Source organism: Pterocles gutturalis, unplaced genomic scaffold (genome assembly GCF_000699245.1).
Source record: "Pterocles gutturalis isolate BGI_N339 unplaced genomic scaffold, ASM69924v1 scaffold49216, whole genome shotgun sequence".
NCBI classification, from domain to species: domain Eukaryota; kingdom Metazoa; phylum Chordata; class Aves; order Pterocliformes; family Pteroclidae; genus Pterocles; species Pterocles gutturalis.
Genome location: NW_010099608.1, coordinates 1,637 through 27,059, shown reverse-complemented (window position 1 = coordinate 27,059; position 25,423 = coordinate 1,637). Strand labels below are relative to the sequence as shown.

Here is a 25,423-nt window from a genome sequence, read left to right as displayed (position 1 = left end):
TAATTGCTATCCTATACTTCAAATCCTACAATGTTTATACCTGCATAATATAATGAAATATTTGTATGGCTAGCAAGCAACAGTATGGATAAATGTTTACTTACAATTTTATGCCGAGTGGTTTGTTGGTTTTGTTACCATATGCCTAAAACCTGTGACAGACATTTATAGTCCCTTATCTCTCTGCCCCTTGGTTAGAGATTGTTTAGTGGCAATTATTTCTTTATTGCCGCCTCCAAAGATTAATTGTAGTGGGCAGTGGTGGATAAATACTGGTGTTTTCCAGGTTCAGTCCCAAGGGCACTGAAGTCAGTTTGAACTGGAGGTCCTGCAATCTTTTCCATTTGCTCTCGTGTTCCTTCAGCTGCAGTCATCCTTGCCTCTTGTTTGTTGTATACATGCTGATGCTTCTGCTCAGAGTTGGTTCAGGAAGCTCAACTGGAAGAATTCTTTCTTTTTTTTCCCTTTGGCAGACAAGGGATGACCAGTTCAGGTTCCTGAACTAACTACTTGAATACTCAGCTCGGGGAGGGGCAGGTACGCCTCAACCTCACTGTGCTGAGTGCAAGCTGCAGTGCTGCTCCAAAGTAATACCGCAGATGAACCACTTTTGCTATGATTCTTACTTTTGGAAGCTCTGTGCAGGCATATCTCCATTACTTATTTCAGCATTTACTGTTAACAGGTAGAATTCCTGTTGTATTCCTAAAACAATATGCCTTCTCATTTGTCACTGAAGGCCCTCAAAAGCTTAAACCGAGAAATGAGGAAGCGTTTTGGAATGTTAAATAAAATTTTGTTAGGCTTTGAGCCATGGCTTAATTTCTGGATTTTGATGATGTAAATCAAGAAGTTGTGTTGGTGCATTAATAAAGTTGTAATTTTGTTTTGTGTTCAAGTCTTGAAACATCTTGATTTGCTTTACACATTACAGTGCTATTTTGTTTCTGTTCTGTTTACAGCTGATATTATTTCAACAGTTGAATTTAATTACTCTGGTGATCTTCTTGCAACAGGAGACAAAGGTGGCAGAGTGGTTATATTTCAAAGGGAACAAGAGGTCAGTGACTTGAAAAACAAAAGTGCTGTTACTACACTGTTCTTGTGTTGCACAGTCTCACTTCATCTTTTCATGCCCCAAGGTTTAAATGGTTGGAGAGTTTTCTCAGAAAAGCCTAAGTTAGCCAAATTTCTAAATATCTGCCTTGTGCTGAATGTGGTAGGTTAGTCTGGTGGTGGTCCCTCCCCCTTCCAAAAAAAAAGGTCCCAAATATACAAGCGAGTTCTTTATATATGTGCCTAGTAGGCTCAGTATCATTTTGCAGAGTCGCCTGGGGACTTTCTCCTAAACTTTACCCTGGGTCAGGTTGATCTAAGACAAATCATAATTTAAGAAAAAATTACAAAAAAAGGATAAGTTAAGCTGCAAGGACAAGAGGGTAAGATGGTTCAAAAATTGAATTAAGCATCTGGTGTGTTTTAGGATCCTGTGAATCAAAAACAGTGGGAACAGCTACTTCACCAGAAACACTTGAGCATTTTCCGTTCAGAGGGTAGGCAGGCTCTCCCTCCCACAGTTATACAGCTTTTCAGCTGGCTCCTTGCAATGGTATTCAGTTGAGTGATAATGCTATAACGTGTTCTGTCCCTTCATCAATGCAGATACACCACTGAGCTTTTTATATCCAGGGAAACAGTGTGTATTGGAAAAGTACACTTAATGCTGAAAAGTAATTGTCATGCTTTGTCATGTCTGGGAGGAATCTGGAATTGTGTTCTTTAAAAAGTCAGTATTCCATGTAGCAGTTCTCACCCACTCACCTGCCACCAAAGAGCATGTTTATTTTTTCATTTGAAGAGCTGATGAGAGTTGGAGCCTTCTCCTGGATCAGAAATGCCAAAATTGATTGTGGAATTTTAATTCAGCTGGTTTATGCATGAAGTGTACTAATCATTAGGTGCTGTAGGTTTTTTTCAGCAGAATCCCACTTGTTTTGTTGTGTGGTTCAAATGATGCTCAGTTAATGAACAGCTGCCCCATATTTTGGATTTCATCCTCACTGTGATACTACTTCTAAAACATTTTACCAAGGGTGACTTGTTTTACTGTGAGGATTTTGAGAGTTAGTGAAATGAAAATACTATTGCTGAAAAACCTGCTGAAATATGATCCCACTACACCTAGACAGCTCATAGCTCATTTATCATTTAGTCTGCTGTACAGACTTAACTAAGCCACAGAGAGATCAAGGTCAAAGTGTCCACCTGCTCAGGATTTCTGACTTTCTTGATGCTTGTTTAGAGTGCAACTATTATTGGTTGGCTTTCAGCTGTTAGTGCTCAGTTGTTCTGTATGTCAAAACCCAGCTGTCATGTCATTTCTTCACAGTATTTAAAAAAAAAAACAAACCCTACCAAAAAAAAATCCCACATCTGACTATTCACCCAGGAATATTCAACTGTCTTCTTGGGAGCACATGCAAAGTATAGGGAAGAGTTGGGCATAGGTGTCATTTCTCTTGTGCAAAACTGCAGAATTTCCTCCTGGAGTGGAGGAAAAAGTCTAAAATAAGTATATAATACTGGCACCTTAATAAAATCTTAGAACCAATATTTTTAAACAGTGTGGATTTTAGCCTAGATTAACTAGGTTAACAACAACTCAGGATACCTGTTACAAAATTTCCCATACACTTTAATTGGGGAAGGCAGGCTGAAATGTTGTCCATTGTGCCCTGAACTCATAGGACGTTATTTCAGTTCCAAGCAGCTGATTATTCCAACCAAAGATGTGAGTAAAGAGTGAGCCCACTGCCTAGTGCCAGCAAAGGCAGCTTGCTCAAATGGCGGCTGGGTGGGTAAGTAATGCAGCTGACTAGCCTGAGTAGTGTTAGTTGAGAGGATCATGTCCAAAATGCTTACAAGTTAAATGACAAGTAGGGAGTAAAAACAATGTGAAGTCTCAGAAACAATTAAAATCCCATAGTGGAGACATTACAGAAAACCCTAGCTGAAATAACCTCCTCGGAGGTACCGAGTCAAGCGTGGAGGCGTGAGGAGGTGTCAGAACAAAGGCTGCCTGTGCAGGCCGGTGCTGGCCTGGCGGTCTTTGGCGCTGTGAGTCACGGCTGGTTCTCCCACGGTGACGCACCATCCATCACTGTGCAGGGTGGGCTTTTCCTGCTCCAATTCTCGCCTGCCTTTGAGGAAGTGATTTGCTGCTGCTCCAGTGAGTGTTTTGGGGAGGGGTTTTTTCAGAAGTTCTGGGCACTGCAGCTCTGCAGGCGGGGCTATTCTCCAAACATGAACCTAACATCAATTTACTTGAAAAGCCTGATAACTAGTTGCCTCAAATCTGATACTGCAAATCTGATCTCTGTTCCTTCCTACCCCATCTACCAAATGAGGATAATACAAAGCTGTCTTCTAGTTCTGTGAGGGGAAAACTGTTAGTGTATGTGTAATAGTCTTTGGTACGTCATGGTGAGCACTATAGACCAGCTTAGATGAAAATGTAATTCCATCCTTCAAGTTTTTGTAATAAAAAAGGTTTTCAAAGCTTAATTATAAGGCTTGATACCACTTCTGGACACAGCATGTTTTAAAATGAGTCAGAGAGGAGCTGAATCTAATGCTCATACTTGATCTTGCTGTCCCTTCAATCGTGTTTTTTATAAAAAACATACTTAATTACTCCATGTCCTATGTCCTTTAACATTAATTTCCTAGTCTGGAAACCCCGCATTCTGTCCGTATTGTGGTGATTAGAGGAATGAGTTTTGGAAAAGGACGGGAATGGAGATCAGGTGAAGTGCAGAAACTAATCCCATGGAATTGGTGGTTTAGAATGTAGGACATAGCTAACTTCTGTGCTCCAGTTCTGTTGAAACTCCTTGGGAGAGGCAGCATAGCCTCGAGCTCTTCCAAGCACAGCCAGGAGCTCCTTTGCAGACAGCACGCCTCCTTTTGAGTGCTTTGATCTGCTGTGTTCTGTGAGTACACACGTATTTATATAGAAAGATACATTTTTTTTTAAAAGGAAATCCGTGTGCACTATATTGATGCTAAACTAGGTACAGTATCACAGAGTAAAAATGTAAAATTCATCAAGATCTGCTGTGAAAAGTTTGCATTGTAATTGACAATTTCTGGTCATTGGTTTGTATATACAATTCCTAATGAACCCAGTAACATCAGCTTCAAGAAATATTATGTTTCCTTGCAGAATAAAAGCCGTCCTCATTCTAGGGGAGAATATAATGTTTACAGTACCTTTCAGAGTCATGAACCTGAGTTTGACTACTTGAAAAGTCTAGAAATTGAGGAAAAAATTAATAAAATTAGGTGGTTACCACAACAGAATGCTGCTCATTTCCTGCTGTCTACAAATGGTAAGGACACTTTATTTTTGCACAAAGAACTTTTTATGTCATTTGAATATTATCTCACTTGTAATCCGCTTGTGGGGTGTTTTTCTGGGGTGTTTTGGGGCTGTTTTTAATGTCTTCTGTAATTATATGCACAATATGTTTTGATTGTAATATTCTGTGAACAACTGATTTACGAATGGAAAAATAATGACGCAGCAACAGAATAGGCATAGGTACAGAGCTGGGTTCTGCAGATCTACTGACCGTGCTATCCATTCACTGTTACTCTGCTTTCTCGTTCTTGTATAAACAGATTCCCAGTGTGCTGAACTGTAGCAGAAGTCTGAATTTGACTTGATCATCTTAATTTTGAAATTGAATTTTTTTTGTGATGCCAGGTGAATTTTCAATAAAAATATTCGAAATTGAAACACTGCGGTTACAATGTTCTTTTTGCTTTTCCAACACCAAAACATCGGGTGTGCTTTGAAAAGCAACTGTACAAAAGACAGCAGTCACTCTGGGAGGAGTCTGTGCCCTTTCACTGTATACCTTAGAATACATAAAAGCAGGGCAAAAATTACGAGTTGGAAATTACAAGTTTTTGTGCACTTTGGGGTTTTTTTATTGCTTACAGTATTTTATTAGTGGTTATTAGGTATTAGGTCTGTACAGGTATTAGGTCTCTTTCGTTTCGGTGCATCATGGAGCAAGCTGTAAATGTAAATGCAGAACTGTGCATGGAGAAAACTTGCTCTTACTGTCAGAGGAATACACTTCCTAACAGTTTGGATCCCTCTTTGCCTTGTACATAAATGACTTTATGTAAGGGCTGATATCCTGCCTGCTATGTGAAATTTGAATGACTCCTGTCTAGTGGGCTTTGAGACTGAAATAATCTTTCTTTGATGTAAGCCTTACTAAACTTAAAGCAGTCCTTAAACCATGTCATTGTACGTGCTTTAAAGAGATGCAGTAGTTGGGGAGGAGAGGTTTGTTTCCAGTTAGCTAGGGATCTCACTCTGAGTGTGTGCTTTCTTTCTACGCTTGGAAAGACCTCCCCCAGTAAGAGCTGGGCAGTATGTGCCTGTGGACGTGGAGCCCTCAAATAATGGGGCAAGTCTGCTCTGACTTACAGCCTTTGGCTGGCTCTTAGCAGACACCTGGGACGAACTTGCTTTTTCTTAAGGTAGTTAGTATAAGTAATTCATGCTTTTGGTGGGTTTTTTCCCCTAGCATGTGTCTGTTAAAAATAATTTAGACAGTCCTGCAGGGCTTATTGGTGAATTTTGGTAATTGGTGTGTGCCCCTTCCCTTGTGAAGGGTGCTGGGGGTGAACAGGCAGAAACCTGTGTTTTATTCAGACTGAACCTTACATTGGAGTTCAAATTGAATCCATCTTTTTCCCCTCTCCATTTACTGATATTTTCATGCATTTCCCATCCGCACCCTCCAAGTGCATGTGTCCAGTATATTTTTTGTTTGTTTTTCATGGATCAGTTCTGCTCAACAGTACAGTTGAAGGATACTTCAAGTATCCGTAGGGAGGACTGTACTCCATGCTTACATTGTTGTTTAAAGGACTCATTTTGCTGTCCCTTCTGTTGCAAGCAGAACTAGATAGATAAATAATATCCACTCTGCTGACTCCATTATTTAGTGATTTTATTTTTAATTTAATTCATTCTCAAGCATGTGAATTTTTGGTTTTAGATAAAACGATTAAATTATGGAAAATAAGTGAAAGGGATAAAAGAGCCGAAGGTTATAATTTAAAAGATGAAGATGGAAGACTTAGGGATCCTTTGAGAATCACAGCACTACGGGTATGTTTCTGCTTTTTGATTTTAAATATATCTTTGCATGTACTTCTCTACCTTTGTACTACCAAAGTTGTCAGCTGAAATGCGTAGATTAAAAATGATGTTTCGGTCAGGGTCATTGAAAACTTTTATAAAAAATAGAGACATTTCAATTTTTTATATGTATATAATATAAACCTGTTGAATAAGGTTCCTCTGGAAAACTTTAGGCAAACTTTCATGATCATAATATATTACTAGCTTCCCAATAGTTTGTTGTGAGGTTTTTTTTAACATCTTAGCATATTTTAAATGGATTTGAAATTTAAGCTGTTTTTTAAAATTAAAATATTTTGTTAGAGACAGCCCTCATTTACCTCAGTGTATTCAAATTGTAGAAAAAGATACAGTGAACTCTTGACAGCAATAAAATATACCAAAATGTTATTCAAGCCTGAAAATACAGCATTTTGGAGTATCTCTGTCTGGGGCGGCCCTGCTCTATACTCAGTTCATAGAAAGCATGGACTCATCCTGCTGTGGTCTGAAAATAATCTAATGTCTTGGTGTACATGAAGAGAAGTGCAGGGAACACATTTATCTTGAAGACCTGTGACAAACTCCCTTCTCTTCCTGGCTGCGGATAGTGCCGTGCTGTCTGTGCTGGTCCCTGGTAAGGAGCAGTAGGTGCCTGGGGTAACCTTTACATCCTCCCCGAGTGCTGCTCTGGGACACTGACGGGTTGGGTCCTTTTGTTTGTCTTAAAGCAATTGAATTGAGGAAGAATTGGGCTTTGATTGTATTGATTTTTTTTTTTCCCCCTCAATATTGCTCATCGTTAACTTGTTTGGTCTTTTTTCTAAAACAAGATTCAAGAATTTGAACAGGGTGCTGGGTATTTGATGATTAGGTAGAAGGTGTTTTTGTTAGAGGCAAGTTCTGAGCATTTGGAAGACTTAATGTATACTGGAGCAGTCTTGACTTTTTTCCACTTGCATAGCGATGTAGTGGTAGGGCTAGTGCTCCAAACTTGGGATCATTTAAACCAGGAGCTCAAGACATTGAATCGTGGGGTTGGGGGTTTTCTTGTTGTTTTTCTGTGCTGTTGTTGTTGTTGTGCCATAAATAGGAATTGAACTGAGGCTCTTAGTACTGTCAAAGCCAATGCCACTCTTGACGCTTGTGGGGTTTTGTTGGAGTTTTTTGCCTTGCTTTTGCTTAAATTGAATGTTGAACTGAAGCTTTAGGTATACATGAGCCTAATGCATAATCATGATGGGAAAGGATATCCACTTCCTCTACTCAGCATGTAGGAGCCAAGACGTGATTGAGTATTCTAATGAAAATATCTAAAATCAAGGATATAAATTATGATACAATGCTTTAGCCCAGAGGGTGGAGGTAGGTACAGGTGACATTTTGGGTACTACAACCTTGTCCTTATGTAGGAGCAGACTGCCTGTCTGGGAACATGGAGAGTCCAGAATACGGCCTGACAGTTTTACAAAGTGCTGGGTCTGTCGCTGAATGAGTACGCTAGTGTCTTCTCTGAACACTCTCATATATTTAGGAATCGTCCAGCTGAATGGGGGAAGCAACAAAAAGCAAGAACCTCTCTCTTAACAGTCTTCTACATTTGCTGCTTTTCTGGAAAAGGATAACTGATAATGCATTTTTGATTTTACAACCAGGCTAGGAACGCTCATGTGGTGAGATAGGAGAATTGCCAATAAAAAGTAGCAGATTAATTTTAGTCCTTTCAGTTTCACGTAAACACACTGTGAGATACAAACAAGGTGAGAACAATTACAAGAGCTCTTGGATGAATTTGTTTCTTCTGCCGGGAAGACAGCTGATCTTGGGTGCTGTCATAGCTTTTCCTTGGCTGGATGATGTAAATTAGTGTTCTGTTGAACTGTCTGTGCTGGACTGACCCTGACAAAGCACGTCACTATCTCGGGGAGCTGTGGAAAGAGGGCATCCACGTGTTCTGAAAATCGTACTGACTGCTCAGTGACAAATTGGGGATTTTCCTCACAAATTGTTCTTGCCAATTTCACAAGCACCCCTCTAAGATGTGGGGGTTGTTTTTAAGCACTTGTTTCAAGTTAACATAAGCTTCAAATATCATTATGAACATACACAGTTTTCCTGTTGGATGAGGTACAGAGCTGCTGTCCTGGACAGGTAACTTCTGCAGAAGTCAGGGTCTGAGGTTTTGTGTTGGTAGTGTGCAGAGTCAGCATTCACAGGCCATTTTATGACTTTTCTTGCTCAGTGGATTTGAAAAGTGTTTAATCACTAAATCAAAATGAAAAACGTGGTGTTCAGTTAATATCTTCTGAATTAAAAATCGGTTTTATGCCAAAATTAACTCTCTCTTTCATGTTTCAGGTGCCAATATTGAAACCCATGGACCTAATGGTAGAAGCAAGTCCCAGAAGGACATTTGCAAATGCACATACTTATCACATAAACTCTATTTCAGTAAATAGTGATCATGAAACGTACCTTTCTGCAGATGACCTAAGAATTAACCTATGGCATTTAGAAATCGTAGATAGAAGTTTTAGTATCCTTTTTTTGTTGTTGTTGTTTTCCCCTCTGTGAACACTGGGGCACATGTAAGTTGTGTATGTTTAAGAGAATCACTCTAATTTTACTAATTAGAGCAGGTGTTTGAATCTAGGGATCAAAATGCAGAATTTTAAAATCAGGAGGTTTAATACAGAGAAAGCAGGCCTTGGGATGCTCTAATTCACTCTTGAGTGCAAGCAGGCTCAGTGGAAAGCTGCCAGTAGAAATATCGTAGATCATTTCATTTCTAAAGAGAAGTTGAGGAATTTTGGGAGCATCCTTTATTTGTGGAGTTCAGTCAGCCTAAATAAGAGTTGAAAAAGATTGGCGAAGTAGATCCTTTGTTACTGTACATAGTTCTTTGCAAAGTTTAAGGTCTCTTAACCAAGTGATGTTTCTCTTAAAGAAAACAAATATTTTTTTTCCATGACAAATTATATCATTAACCACAGAAATAATTTTCAAATCTTGTTTGCAAGCATGTGTATCCAAAACTAATAGTATGTTCTACATTGATAAATCTGCAGTAAAATAAAAGTTGCAGAAATACTGGATATTCAGTAGGTCATACACAAAGTTTTCTAAAGTTTTAGGTAGATAGATGAAGTGTGTTCAATAAGAAGCGTTAAGAAGGAGGCTTGAGAGGAGTCTGAAGTTATCTCCAGCATCTGTTAAAGCTGATTTGTAAAATCTAGATTATTTTTTTTTAAATCTACTCAGGTCACTTTATTTTGTGTAGATTGCATGCGGTGGAAATGAAGATCTTGCTCTGGTTTCCTCTGTGGTATTTTTAACATTTTTTAAATGATTATTTGCTAGAAGTGATTTGAATGTCAAATGCCTTGACAAAACCCTTCCCAGATATTGTAGATATCAAGCCTGCTAACATGGAGGAGCTGACAGAAGTGATCACTGCTGCAGAGTTCCACCCTCATCACTGTAACGTATTTGTCTACAGTAGTAGCAAAGGGACTATTCGGCTCTGTGACATGCGTTCTTCAGCACTCTGCGATAGGCATTCAAAATGTAAGTTGGGATGCGCCGGTGGTTTACAGTTCCTTGCTTTGTTTTCATGTAAGATTCTATCTGTATAGGTGTTCTGCTTAAAAATAAACATACCGAGTTCTGCTTCTTGGTAAAGAGCATACAAGGTAAGGGATGGTAGTTTTGTAGAATGGAACATTTTAATTGTCTTGTTCTAGGCCATCACCAAGCAGAAGTGTAGCATGAGACAATTGCCGATCTGACTCTGCTCCTGTTTACCCATTTATGCATCATAAACTGATGGGAACAAGTGCTTTTGGCACCAGTGAGACCTGTCTTCTGTCCAGACTCAGTCTTGGTGCTTCTCAAAGGTATCTGCTTATCGAATGCCAGTTCAGGGCAGTCTGTTCACCTTCGTGCATTAGAAACTGGCCTGATGCTGCCAGAATCCATTTACTTTGTGACCATTTGCAGCTCCTAGGATAGAATTAATTCTTAAGAGCATGCGCTGCGTTTCAAGCGAGTTTCCAGGGGTAAAAGGGGAATGCTTCTTGGTCTGCTGAGCCACGTAAACTTCCCTAGGTGAGGAGAGCTTTTTTGTTGCAGTCGTAAGGATAACTGCCTATGCCTTGCACGCAGCCTCTTGTTTCTTGCTCATTACTGTAACCATTGGGGTTTCTCAGTAGTGCTACTCCTCTGGGGTGCCCTACCATGCTCATACTTGCAGGTAAGCTTCCTACAGTGCAGATAAGATTTTCTTATTGGTGGAAGGAAATTTTTGTGTGATACGAAATTCAGAATGCTAGGCCACTTGATCTCTTTGACTTAGTGTTTGCAATAAATTACTTAGAAGCACTTTATTTTTTAACTGCTTGTCACTAAATAACATCCTGTTGAAAGGGATCTATTAAAATATGAAATAAATCATTCTGGGTAGTTTCTGATATGAAACATTGACTTCAAAGATTGACTCTTCAATTTAAATAATTTATTTCTTTATCTGCTTTCTGAAACGGTACAAATTGCATTGCCAGTGTAGATACTACATTTTCATTTCAGTAGACTGTGTTGTACAACTTCTGTTGGAGTCTGAAGAAAAGTGTGTTGTACAGTAGTCTCAAAATGCATGGGTCATGCATTCAGTACTGTGTTTGGGATGCTGATGTTTTTATCTGCTCCTGTTCAACGTGATTTGTAGATCAGTTGCAATGTTTACTGTACCCATGTGCTGTCTTTTAATTTTTTGTCTGATTCATCCCCAAGACCTGTGAATTGCAGTTTGCTGATGCTGTGCTCCAGTTGAGAATGTTGGAGATGGGCATCTAGCAATCTGACGACTAAGAGCATAATGTTGTTTACAAAGAGATTCTTTTTTTTAAGTCTTTAACAGCATCTTTCTTTAAAAAGAAACTAGTATATTGATTTAAAATTTTCCAAGTACTGGAAAACATTTGAAGTGGGAAAACCTGGTGTTGGTTTCATTTGTAATTGTGTCTTCTGTCTACAGTTTTTGAAGAACCTGAAGATCCTAGCAGCAGATCATTTTTTTCAGAAATCATATCGTCGATATCTGATGTAAAATTCAGTCACAGTGGTCGATACATGATGACAAGAGACTATCTTTCTGTTAAAGTGTGGGATCTCAATATGGAAAACAAGCCTGTAGAGACATATCAAGTATGGTGTTCAAGTTTTCTGAATTATCCCTTCTTTTCCCTTTTCTTCCTTTTCTTTGTATCTAATGTCAATTTAAATGTTCCAAAAAGGTTCATGAGTATCTTCGAAGCAAGCTTTGTTCCCTTTACGAAAACGACTGCATCTTTGACAAATTTGAATGCTGCTGGAACGGTTCTGATAGGTAAGTTGGGGAGTTCGTTTTGGTTTGGTTTTTTGTTTTTCCCTCAGCTGTAGGAATTGGGTCTCCAGTCTTAAAAGCCATAAGCAGTTCTTAACTTCAGGGATGTAATTAGTTGCATTCCAGTCAGCTGGGTTTGTTTTGTTTTGTTTTGTTTTCAAAAAACTTCATTCTTCAGTCCTCCACTCTCCAGTCAAAGAAGTGGAATCCACTTGTGTGTGTCAGTTTGCTTCCAATATGAGTTGTTGTTGGAGTTTTACGTAGTCAGGAAATGGCCGTTTCAAGCCATGAAAATGTGACTCGGTTTCACTCTTAAAGTGTATACAAGAGCATGCATTCAGTGTCTTGCAAATTGAATCCTCTTTCCATGCTTTGTGTAGGCTAAATAAGATAAAACTGTGTTAGATAGCTACTCATACTTGTTGCAAACAGTGGCGATGTCTTGCCTGCAAGTTGTGGAGCATTATGGTCAGGCAGCAAAGCCACTGTCCAGGCGTATGTTTCCCGTCAGTAGCTATGGTGATATTAGCTACCTGTTAGAACGCTTTCAGGCCCCACAGATAAGATCGTGGCAGGTGCGGATCTTACATCAGGATGCTTTTTGTTGGCTTGCCTCGGGGATTCTTTTTCTTTGTTGTAGGAGTTTTATGGCTATATCTGAACTAGCTCAAGCAGTGACCTGCCTGCTGCCAAATCTTGTGGGCTGTTCAGTGGAAAGGTCTCGGTTTGGTTGGACGGTGACAGGGCCAGCCTGTGAAACAGGCTTTGGCTGGAACCTGCCAAATACTGAAGAACAAAAGGTTCACCATGTCATTTAGATGGGGACAGTGATCTGGGCAGTGAGATCTCAGGGTGTGCAGCCTCACGTGCATTGCTGTTGCAGTGACGGTTGAGAGTGCGTGTACTGCTGCATGCCACTTACAGACTCACTTCTGAGGTAAACAATATGAAAGAAAATCTGTTACTCTAAATACCAGGCTGCAAGCGGCTTTGAGTTATTGAGGGGAGAAATCATGCTGTATCAGGTTACAAAAAAAAAAAATTGCTAGCAATGTCTACAATATCTACCATAAAATGCATAAAAGAAGTGGTGTATGTTTCTCACTAAGCTAACATGCAACGAAACTGACCCTTTTTCTATGGGTTTTTCAAGCAACTCCAGTCTATCTTTTTTGGAGGGTGGGGGGGGGGAAGTCAAAGCACAGTCATCTCATTTGAACATAAGTTGTCATAGAAGCTGTGATGCTTGCCTCCCTTTGAAAAAGAAAATATTATTTCACTTTGTGCATTCCCTAGTGCAATCCAAGTGGTCTCTGTCATGGTGATAGTATCTCCTTCTCCTCCTGGTCATTAACCTTTTAATGCCAGGAAGACAATATGTGTCAGCTAATTAGGGGACAGGGGTGAGGTGGCTGTGGGACTTCTGCGGTGTGAAACGGCTTTTCCAGTTCCAAGTGGTAGAGATAAGTCTTCAATACAGAAAATAATGAATAACTCTGCCTCAATTTCAAGCAGTTTTTGAGAGCTACAAACAAAGCCGTTGATTGGAAGTTGGATTTAGGAAAGCATTTTCAGATGCAGATTTTTTCCCCTGCCTTGTACAAAAGCAGGTTTGGTGCGTACAGAAACTCCGAACGGTTTCTGCAGGGCTCACGCATCCGCACAGGGGGTTTCTTCTGCTGATTCCAGACAATTTTTGTCATTAATCCTTTGGTGTGCCCATGACTAGCACGTGCACAGTGCCAAGGCAGGTGGTGCTCCGCTGAAATTAAGCAGTTCACGAGGGCTGTGCTTCCACTGTGACTTTCATTGCTGCAAGGTGAAGGGATAGAGTAGCAACAGAAAAACCCCTTTTGCAGTGCTGCAGTCCAAACGGAATTGAGCAAAAGCTATACGTGAGAGAGGAGAAGAGTGTGATGCCACGGTCTGGCAGGCACCTCGTGGGCAGGAGAGAGGAGATGGGGGTTGAACACTATTTCTGGAAGCCTGGTAAGATGTCCTTTTCTTCTGCTTTTGAACAGTGCTATCATGACTGGATCGTACAACAATTTCTTTAGAATGTTTGACCGAAACACACGACGGGATATCACTCTAGAAGCCTCCAGGGAGAGCAGCAAACCTCGTGCCATCCTCAAGCCCCGCAAAGTGTGTACGGGTGGGAAAAGGAAGAAGGATGAAATAAGCGTTGACAGTCTGGACTTCAACAAGAAGATTCTTCATACGGCATGGCACCCCATGGAGAACATCATTGCTGTAGCTGCCACCAATAATTTGTATATATTCCAGGACAAAATTAACTAAAGATGACTTTACCTGAGGACAGAGTTGTCGTCTTGCATAGTTAAGCTCAGTTGTTTATCTGTAAAAGAGAAGGCCTGTCGTCCTCCCAGTGAAGAACATTGATGCACTTACGTCCCTTTAGCTAAAGGAGAGGATCTGGCCTGCTTTTTGAGTTCCTGGTGTAGTTCTGCCCTCAGTGGGGGTAAGGGGTGTAGCTCACAGTTTCTGGGAGAAACCCTCTAGAGGCAGAGCTGATGGACAGTGCTCAATACGGCCAATACTCAAAACAAATGTATTTATTTAAGTCTGAGCCTTCCTTTCCAGTTTATAGACCAAAAATTTAACACCCAAGAAGAAAAATTGTCATAAAAAATGTAATTTCTATCTCTCACGCTCTTTCTCTGCTGTAATATTTGGGCCTTTCAAAACATATATTGTGCTTAATGCCTGTAAACATTCCTCCTCTGGCCTGTATCTAGGCTTAGGTGTTTTTACCTTGGAGCACTTAAGTAGGTCTTGAGTTGGGTTCGTAGACAGGTTTCCATGACTATTTACTCACCAACTGTATCTATAACCACACCTTCTGGTGTAAACCACTTAATAAAATAACAAACTATACAAAGTGTTTTTAAAGCTGAAGGTATGTATTCAGTCTTTTTATTTTTTTAACGCATGTACTGAGATTGTGCAAAATAATTCTGATGGGCAGATTTATCAATCTTTGCCCCAAAACGCTGATTTTTGGCAGACTAATACAAACTTTTTGGTGTAGTATTTCCAATTCTAAATTTAGAGTTTCCATAAAATTGTCCTTTAGTTCCAGTTGCACTGGTTTTCTTGTGAAATGCTGTCTGTGTACAACGCAGGAGATGGGAAAGGTCAGCAGAAAGCCATCCACAGCCTTAACAGAAAGTGACCGCCTGGCACAGAAGGGAAAACAAAACGCTCAACAAATTCTCTTCTTGGAAGATCAGAATTCAGTTTGTCTGATGCCTCTCAATGTTAGATACATACCTTATGTGCATTATGTTTTTTAACCTTTTTAGTGTTTGTCATGAAGATATACTTTATTTTAAATATTTGGCATAATAGATTGTATTTCACGTTGCAGTTGGAGCCAGCAGAACAACCACCTCCTGGTTCTGCCAAGCAGCAGCGCAGCGTCACACATTCTGGCCCGTTCCGACTTGAACACCACGATGTCGGAAAACACCGAGGCCACGACCTGGTGTTAAATGCGGTTGTTGTAACTCTGCTCTTGTTAACTTTTTTTTAAGCCTTAGGTACTTTTTTTGTTTTGTTTTTTTGTTTGTTTGTTTTTTTCCAAAGAGGCCTAAAATGCATCAACCTTCTCTTCACCCTAGACTAGCCGGGGGAGAACCTGTCCCCGAAGCTGCTGCAGCACGTTTTAGTAGCATCGAGTAGCCAGACGTGACACTCTGTGAAATGTGCCTGCACACTAGAAACCCTTCCTGAAAAACGAGTTCCCCTGAGCTTCCCAGAGGACGTACAGAGGTGTGGTTTACATCCATTGTTCTTAAAATGAAGGTGTATCATGATTCCTCAATCCAATCTGCATATGCCAGAGCAAAACGTCTCCTCCTCACCCTCCCGATTCATGTCCGTAGAGTGCCACTCTTGTTCACAGTAAGCTAGTGAGTACAACTAACTTTGAGGTTCTACAAATAAAGTTTAAATTTAAAAAAAAAAAATCTTATACTGTATACTGGTTGTGACACTATTTGAAAATCTTGACATGTGGAACTTCTGGGTCACTAAAGCTTTAGGTTTGACCTTGTTCCTAAATTACCTGATAGAGCTAACGCAGTGGGATTGTACATACTTGTTCAATTATTTTGACCAAAAAGTTTAATAAATTTTAAATGTTTACCTGGACTTGCTCTGTGTATTTTGACAACTTTTTCTTCCGTTTGTGAGATAATTGGCCAGATGAGCCAACCTGAAGATTGTTTGTATTTCCATTTTAAATGGTTAGTTTTTGAATGGTCATACCTCCAACTCGGAAAGCTGTCTGTTCATATTCGGTGAATATTACTAGTGCTGTCTATTTTTGATCTATTTTTTCAGCAGATGTAAGTGGAATATGAGTAAAAAGGATATGATGAAATCTTCTATTATATAAAACATGATTTGCTTGTACCACTTTCAATTAAATAGTTTTTGATGATTCACAAAATTTTTATCATTTCATTTTATCTAAAACCAGATTTTATTGTCAATTTGATAAAATTATTGTTTTTTCAGATATTTTGCCCAAATCCACCCTTGACTTTGGGAGCAGTTCAAGAGCATTGTGCTGCTCGCACTGACAGTACCCCGGGTGGGTACCTTCCAGGAGGTGAAGCGTGACGGGGTGGCCGGGGGTCGAGGTAGAGATGCGGCACTTGGCGCTGGTGTGGGGACAGCCCCCGGGCGTGTTCCAACAGGCTGCGAGCAGTGGACAAAGGACAGGTCTGTTCCGCAAATATTTCCTGAAAGTGAGGTGACTTCAAGCCTCAGTTGTTTTTGAGGAAATAACTGGAAGAGCAGAAGTTGTCTGTGCTAGAAATTAGAGGTGAGATTTTTTTGAAGCTTGTTTTAAACAGGTACTTGTTTTGGTGTGATGAGCCCTCAATGCCCGTTAGTGAGGGCTGCAGTGAACATTGCGGATCTTGAGAGTTTCTGTAAACCCGAGAGAGTTTTCCACGCAGTCCTCGCTTCACAAGACTTGAGTGTGTGTGTTGATTTGTCCGTGTAGATGTTGTTTGGTGAGCAGAGAGCAGGTGTGTGTGTAACTGTCATCACCGGTTACGTGATGAAAGTATCGGGAGAAGATGAACCACCCTCACAAAGGTCTGCTGCTGCCTTGGGATGGGCTTGGAAAGGGCAGGAGCGAGAGCGGAAACAGCTTTTACACCCTGATTAAATCAAACTTGCTTCCGAAGCGTTGAGGCACTTCATTTGTGCTGCTGGTGTCCTGGGGAGGGGGCTGAGAGCAGACATGGGCAGGGGAGGAGCTGGTGTCACTTGTTGTTTTGAAATGGGCATTGTCGCCTTGGGCATGTCAAAGAAGTACGGGGGGGGGAAGTGGGTTAACAGGAGCTTTTCTGGCTGCTGATCCCAAGGATGGGGGTAAGCGGAGCGCTAAGAGCTGTGCAATACCTGGGTCAGTCGGTGCTCCAGGGCCCGCGCACAGCGTTGGGATCCCCGAGTGCACTGCGCTGCTGCGTTCTCCGTGAAATACTGAGTCATGGTCCAGATTATCGACAAAGCAAGCAGCTGTGTTTATTACCTTCAATCTTCTGCAATAACAGAAAACGGACCAACCACTTCTGCTTACCAGCTTTAGGAAAAGCACACGACCTGCACCCCGCACCGAAAAAGCTGTTGGAAGCGAACTAATCCGCTGCGAGATCAAAGACGGGGGCTCAGATCCTCAGAGATCGTTATCCCTGTAATTGTAATTAAAATCAATGCAAATTGAATAAGGATGGAATGTAACTACCTCTACAATCCTCATTCCTTGGGCCTCATCCGAAAACAGACTTGACCACTGCGAATGTTTGTGGAAGGACCACGAGGACCTTCTGCCACCCTTCGCCCCGTTCCCATCTCAAACGGTTTGCTCTCGCTCCAGTTTGACTCCAGCTCAGAGAACGCTCAGCAGTGAGGAGGGTTTCAGGGTGCTCACTCTGTTCCTGGCCACAGAGGATTTCTTTGCTTCTGTCTTGAAAAAGAGAAAGGAGGAAAGCACAACGAACACCGGGCGTTCCTTTATCCACAAGAGAGACCTTCAGGCCATCCCACTGTAATATACACCAGGAACATTCCGTCGTTCTAAGCTGCCTTCAACCGTTTCTGTGAATCTTTCTTTTGCCCTCCCTGTTGTAACAGAATATGAACCCGGGGCCTTCCAATGCTGTGGATCTTCAGTGAAAACAAGAACTACCCCACACCATGGAAGAGGGGAAGGACCCTGGCTCAGTAAAACCTGGCGCTGTCCAGGTGCTGGTGCCGGCAGGTCCCCCTCTCCCTGCTGCCAGTTAAGAACAGCGGAGTGGGAGGTGCTGGGTGAGCTGCTGGGGTTTCAGCAGTAGTTGTAAGGAATCTTTTATTGGAATTTGGAAGCAATGGTTTAACAAAATCTTGTTTTTTCAAAGGGAGAGAAGCAGTTGATCTAATAGTACTTTTGATACCACTGTTTTTAATATTATTGTATGTATCTCCAACTGGAGCCAGATTAAAAACACCTGTGTCCAATTTCAGATGAGGTTCATCTCCAACTGGAGCCAGATTAAAATCACCTGTGTCCAGTTTCAGATGAGGTTCATCTCCAGCTGCAGCCAGATTAAAACCACCTGCGTCCAATTTCAGATGAGGTTCATCTCCAGCTGAAGCCAGAATAAAAACACTTGTCTAATTTCACATATGGGATATATTATTCAGGAATTAAAACAGTTCTATAAATCCATTTTCTGTTGCACATTAGTAAAAAAACTGAGCAGCTCCTGCTCCTCCTGTAAAAGGTGTGTGATTAAATTCAGACACGTGAGAACAAGTGATTTATTTCCACAGAACATGAAGCACATGCGCTTCCCCCAGCGCGGGGCCGGCAGGATTAATCCCGTGCTGGCCCGGGCAGCAGCAGCACCGCGTCCCAGGGCTGCAGCAATGGCAGGACCGGGACTCCATAGGGTGGGACAAGGTGCCCATTAACCCAATTTTTGTAAGCTCCATTTCAAGCACAGAAGAAAGTCAGTACTGCTAAATAAGGACAAAAATAAAGTAAAAAGCAAATTAATTTTTAAACGATGCTGATGGTACAAAGTAGAATTATTTGCACGTTCAGTGAGTTTCCGCTCACCACGTGACCTGCTGCTGGCTGAGCCATACGCAAGAACAAGCAATGGAGTTGTTTCTATAGAAACTTCTCACTTGTTTGTCCGTTGTGCAAGCAAGCAGCGTGAAACTCTTGTTTAAAGACAAAGAGCCTCGTCAGCCACTTTCCACCATTATTAGAGAAAAAGGAATGAGAAACCTCTGAATCCATGAGGAACCTTTTTATTTAAATATATAAAACATATTTTGGCAAACATTCTTTCCCATTAAATAAAATCACTGAATGGAAAGGAAAGGCATTCCTTTAGTAAAAACAAATAAGCAAGCAACCCCTTTTTAAATCTATACAAGGATGAGGCAAATGTAAGATGTAAGTTTATTATTTTACAGATAAAAAGAGTGAGAAGCAATAGTCTGCAAGTGGATACAACAGAAGAAACTGCTCTTAGCTGGGGAGCTAAATGAATGCTTTTGCAGAAGCAGCCAGCTGTGAGGCACTCACATCCAAACTGCAGTTCAGGCTGTTGTGCATCACCCTCTGAACTAGTGAAACCTGAAGGAGGTTTTACTCCTCTGCTACTTTCTTCCCGCTGACCGTGTCTCCCAACATTTCACATCTCCCACAGAAGTAAAAGAGAGCTCAGCAAAATCTACGTAAGGAAGAAACTGCCTCGGGGAGGTAAGAGCTGCTCTGAATTCCCGTATAGGATCCATAAGGCCACGCGTTGTCTCGGGCTAGTCCCTTACTGTCATGATTACAGCAGCAGTGACAATATTCACATCTATGAAGGATAAGGAACAGCAGCTTCCATGGGTACCCAGCTGAATCACAATTGCTCTATTAAACCTAGGATTGCTTTTAAACATGGAGTTATTTTAATTTTCTAAGCTACCTCACTGTACAGCGATACGAGGGATGTTACTGCACGGGAAACATGCTCTGTGATTGATCCAGAAGGCAGTATCATACAGGGCGTTAGTGTCTCTTCCCCACTCTCACTGAACTAGGACACCACACAGACAGAACAAGCACGCCCATCACACCGTCAGCGCTAGCTCGGACATTCCTTCTCTTCACTTCCCCTCTTCCCAGACGAGTTTTCTCTTCAACTCGACTTCAGGTGCCTTTAAAACGTGCTGCTGGAAGCGGTGGTTGTGAGGCGTCTCCCAATGTAGATCCTGAGGATGGAGAACACACGGGCAGTGAGCGCTGCATTTCAGTTCAGAAAGAAGGCACACCATGCAAGGAATGCTTTTTTTTTTTCCTCATCAGGTTACTCAGTGCCTGCTGTGGAACTCAGCTTTTGGTTACTAGCGACCCTGTGCACACCCTTGTCTGATAACACTCCCTGAATTCTACGGCTGAATGATTCTGTGTACACTGCTCAGTTTCAAGGATGCAAGAGCCAGAGGTAGGTGTGGGGTTAACAACAAGAACACGCTGCTTCAGGAGCATTATTACCTTCCTCCTTTTGTTATCTTAAGCTTTTCTTTTTGATAAATACATCTAAAATCTGTAAAACTAATTTTCAAGTACTTCGTACTATTTCTCTGGCCGTTATTTTCCAGCTTGGTTCGCTTTCAGAGCTGCCCTACATTGCATCTTCTCCATAGGTACTTCTAGCACCCCAAAACCTGATTATCTGAAGTGTAACTATTTTACTGACACTGCATTAAGCACTTCCCGAGGATGTGACTTTGTTCCTCTTTACGGAACTGGAAAGATCCAAATGTGCAGCAGTGGTGGCAGTGACCAGGAAGAAAATATGTACTTACATTACCAAGCTTGAGTTTCTTTTGAAAGGAAACTTCCATTATGCTTTTACTCTGTCTTGGGCAGTTACTCATTTTAATTTTTGAAGGAGTTAAAAATTGTTTGCGTGTTACTTTTACAGTATTATGTGTCCAAGATCTTGATTTTGCACAGGGAGATTTCATCTCTTCCCTTTAGCCCGTGTCCTGCAGCTGTTTTTAAAGAAGGATCATCTCACCCCTGCATCATCTAAAGAAAACCAATTCCTGTTTCATTTTGTGTCCCCCATCCCTCACAGGTGTGAGTGGAATTTTAAAATATATTAAATAATATATTTTTCCTTTGTAATTAGTTGTGAGATTCAGTGTCAGATCTCCAAGGGAACCAAACATTATGTATGTATAATTATAGTTCATATATAACTCCCAATTTCACTGCCCCTTAATTATTTTGAAAAATTCTCAACTAGGGAGAAAAGCAGAAAAGGAAAACTTGATGCATTCAGCAATACCAGAAGAAAACAAGTAGAAAGCACTTTCTGAATAACTATCTGTCCCCCTTCTGTGCGGAAGAGTGTACTACTCATCTTCTAGACATAGAACTGGGAGTCAGAATCAGGCCTGAGAAGACAAGTAAGAAAAGAATCTACCTTTTTTTTTTTTTAATTTAAACTTACCCTAGTCCAATGGCAAGCAAATGAGAAAGCAGCAGAGATGGAAGGAAAACCTTCAAAAATTCGGCTGAGAATATGCCACCTTTCTTCATTACACTGGTATTTCTCATGCTGAGAGTAGCCGTGCGGCGGGGATGTTTAAAAAGGAACTCCCTGGTTCGGAGGAAGAACAGAGGATCACAGCATTAACAGATACACACTTAGACTGGCGGAAGCGAAACCTGCATCCAGGTCCACCCAGAAACCCCAGCAACACTCACTTGGGGGGGATGTTCTCGGGCCTGCTGGACCAATCCCATATCCAGTCCGCATTCTTCTTCAGCAGCCTTTCTACTTCTCTCCTCCTTTCCAGGAAATCTTCTTCAGACTGAAACAAAGAGCCATCATCACACAGAGCTCAGGACCGTGGCAGGCAGGAAGTCAGTGCTGCCAAACACCGCTCCTGGGCTGCACCGCGGACCATACGCCAGGATAGCCCTGAAGCTCACTCCTCCCCTCTCTCCCCACTGCGGGCTCCTCGGATCACTTGCACTGAAGTGTTCAGATCCCGGACAAAGACGGGGGGAGGACGGAGATCTGTCTTCAGAGCAGGGTGTGAACAGAAATGACAGATCAGATCCCCTATTTGCTTGAGTTAAGACTGCCCGGGAAATAAAATGCCAGAGCCTTGCACTTAATCCTCACCTTCAGCATCTGAAAATATCACACGTATCACTGACATCTGGCAGATGAAACATTTTCCTGCGTTCAAAACTTGCCCTATTTATCGGAAGATCCTTCATCAAGCTGAGACAAGCCAAGTGAAACAAATTCTGGTCTCGTGAAGCTGCCTGGCTTCGGGGCCAGTGTTGGCAAGAGAGGTGAAGTGAGCCCAGGTCTGCCTGCAAACAACCAGGGGCTTTGTTTTGAGTGAATTATGGCATAAATGCTGAATGAGAATGTAGTTTGTTGCTTAATACATGTGCATGAAATGGAGCCAAGGTCTGGTGATAAAAATAGGATCAGATCACAGAATTAAAATAGCTGTCTATGCACACGTACACACTTACAAATGGCAGTAAAATTGTCCAGGCAACTCTAATTCTGACAGTTTGCTAACTTCTGATTATTTGTTCTCAAAGCCTAAATAAGGATCTTTAAACATATGAGAGGTTTTCTGGAAATATAAAATAAAAGTGTATTTAGGTAACCTAAAGGGGTAGTTCATTCAGCTAGATTCCTGAAGGAGCTGCAGAGATGATGGGGAGAGTTTCAGATAAAGGAAGAGGCAACAGGACCAAGCACATTTCCTGGAATTTTGAGAGCTGATTAAATCTACGTATTACTGATAATAACTGTATGAAGATGAAAGCCCATGAGGTTAAATACTGCACAGACTTTGTTTTAAAAAGTTTGTAACACTGGGTAGAAAAAGAGAATCCATGAACTAATAGAGCCAGCCAGGTAAATCAGGGAGACCCTGAGACGACAACACCCAGCACACTCAGCCACAGAGGGCAAAACAACAGGAACTGAAAAAGGGCGGCAATGGAAGAAACCAGGGTTTTTAAAGTAAAATGCAAGGGTCCCGAGTTCTCACTATAATTAAAGAAAGCACACCGCACACTGGAGCACGAGTAGCTGCTAGCACTGGTGACTTCTGGCAGTTCACCATGCACTGCCATCTCTTCTCGTGCAGAGGCTCCAAGGGAAATATAATCTTGATTTCTAATGGCTGACTGCTAACCCTGGGAGAATCAGTCACAGGCATGGAATATATTTCAGTTTAAGGAGAAAACAGTATCTCTGTGCAGGCAGAGCAGGGAGAGTGATGTACCCAAGGTAATACAGACAGCCTTTGGAAGAGCAGAGAAATTTACTGAAATAATTTTAATATTTCACTCCAAGTTGGAGGCTTAGCAAGGTGCTGACTCCTGCTCTCTTGAATTCTAGACTAGCAGTTATCTTCTGGATTATCTGTTTTTTCCTAAAAGCTACTTGTAGGATCTGAAGGTTGGCCTTTTCAACGTGTGGCTCGAAAGAGGTGTTTGAGAACCCACCCATTTTAAAAGACAATAGACTGGGGCACTTAAATCCTTCTGAAAAATCTCAGGTTACAAATTTAAAAAAAAAAATCCACGCAAGTCAGATACAAATACACAAAGCCTGATTCTGCAAAGATTATTCTAAGTTACTGAATTATTTAAGTCTCTGCATTAGCAGCTTCACCTCTCATTTCCTAATGCTGGTTTTCAAACAACGAGAGGAAGAAATTCCTTCTCCCAAAGCAAGATGAGATTTTTACCTGGAAGCTGTTCTTTTCTCCACTGCTGTGACTCTCGATTTCCAAAGCTCTGTGACTGTCCTGAGGCGTCTGGGAACGAGGAGGGCTTGATAAAAAGAAAAGTGCATGTAAGAAAGAACTCATTAAAATTTTTACAAGTTTATGTTACGAACTAAAAGTTAGTCAATAAAGCTTGCACACACAGTTCTCCCGAAGAGCTCTAGTGCCCTGACCAGAGTTTCAGAGATTGATCTGTCCGTGGGTGATTTAACCCAGCCATCACATTCGATTCGTCTTTGATTTTCTAACACTCTGCTGAGAAGCCTGCTGCACAGAGCTGGCTTTCAGCAGTGCAGAGAGACACCTGCGAGGCTGCACGGTCTGTCCCGTGGTACTTACTAAATGACACTGGGCAGCAAACAATAAATAGAAGTGGGTTTGGTTTGGCTCAAACTAGCCAGACAAGGCTAGAAAGCTCTGCATCCTACTGTTAAGCTTCAGGCCACGGACTTCACAGCCCATCAAAATCAAATAAATGAATTAACAGATATGAATAAATTGGCTGACACTTTGCATCTGATGGGAGTTGTGCTGTTGTGTTACACTCCTAGAAATCTGTTAGGTTTTGTAACCTAGATATAGGGCGATTCTTTAGCAATGACCTACACGCTGTTAACTGATGCGCCTCATCACAAAACACACCGGGCTTTTTATCACCTTGCTCCGACATTCCTCCTCCCAGCAGCACTACATGCTCTCAGGAGCAGTGCTAATGCTGCCTGCACAAGGACTGATCCTTTACAATGTCAGCCACCCACAGCTCCAGTGTTTTATTTCCTGGAACCAGGCTGCTGCCTGGACACCAGCAGCACACCCATAGGAGTGCAGCTGCTGCTGGACTTTATCACCATACACCAAAACTCCAAGAGGGCATCTTCATGAGATGTGAGAAGCCTTCCACAGTCCTCTCCCCCCGTAACTTTCTGGTTTCAGGACAGGCTTCCACCGCAGCGTTACTCTAGTATATAAATACTGATCTTTTAAATAGGAAACTTTCTTCTCTCTTCCCCTCTGCATGTGTGTATATGCATGTGCGTATGTACATATACACACGTACATGAGTATTTCTGGCTTTGTCTTTGCCTCTTCTGCATAAAAACAGCTTTCTGTAACAGAGACCTTTGCTTCGCTTACAATAAAGCATTCTGTTTACCTGTCGCAATGTGAACTTTCTCTTGAACTGCTTCTTCCAGATTCGTGTTGGGCATCAAGGAGTATTTTCTCCATGTCACCGTTGTGGATGGAAATAGAGGCTGGTACTTGTTCCTGGCTCGTCGGAGTGCCAGCATTACCGCTGCCGTTTCCATTACTGCTGAAGTGGAGTTCTACCCAGGAACCTGTTTGGCATAATTGAAACCAGTACAGAATAACCCGAGTGGGTTTGTGTACAAGGCATGTAAAAGACGAGGTGGTTGATCCTCCCCAGCAGCGCGATATGCAGAAGTACCAGCACTGACACCCCAGCTCATAAACACGATGAAATGCCAGAACGTGGGGGTGCTTCTGTTAGCGAGCTGGGATGTCGCGCAGAACTGACAAGAAGCTGGTCAGTACATTGTGTCTCTTTCTGCAGCTGAAGAACTTTTATTTTGAGATGTGTTTAGTTTTTATTGTTCAACATAGATGGAAGCTAAGTAAAATAATCTCAAGGACCTTCTCTGCCAAAGTTTATTTACTCATTTATTGAAAACATTTTAGGCTCCTGAACCCAAGAGCCGTGTTTTGTTGAGCTTTTCTGCAGTGAGCATTTCTCAGTGTGCCTGTTGAGCAACAGGGGATATGTGGCAGGGGCTGGATCACGTGCCTGCTGCTCGCAGTATATTTAACACCCACAGTCACATGTTGTTTTGGTTTTTTCAGAGGGCGCTGGATAACAACCCTCCTCTAGGCTAGGAGTAACCAGGGCACAAAAGGACCTCTATCTGTTGTCTCAGTTACAGAACAGCTCAAGGGATAGATAATATTTA

General features: G+C 41.6%; 2 protein-coding genes across 2 annotated transcripts; one reads left to right on the top strand and one right to left on the bottom strand.

The window, feature by feature from the left end:
• Positions 1-685: 685 nt before the first annotated feature.
• Positions 686-15,762, top strand: PPP2R2D (protein phosphatase 2, regulatory subunit B, delta; the record flags this gene model as incomplete). The annotated part of the gene is made up of 9 exons (XM_010076740.1): positions 686-739; positions 963-1,060; positions 4,226-4,391; positions 6,084-6,196; positions 8,567-8,744; positions 9,611-9,775; positions 11,241-11,410; positions 11,500-11,591; positions 13,610-15,762. Coding segments are annotated over 9 exons (1,316 nt in total), but the record flags the coding sequence as incomplete, so codon positions are not given.
• Positions 15,763-19,834: 4,072 nt separating this feature from the next.
• Positions 19,835-24,793, bottom strand: BNIP3 (BCL2/adenovirus E1B 19kDa interacting protein 3; the record flags this gene model as incomplete). The annotated part of the gene is made up of 5 exons (XM_010076728.1): positions 19,835-19,886; positions 21,137-21,286; positions 21,394-21,500; positions 23,418-23,502; positions 24,610-24,793. Coding segments are annotated over 5 exons (578 nt in total), but the record flags the coding sequence as incomplete, so codon positions are not given.
• Positions 24,794-25,423: the final 630 nt, after the last annotated feature.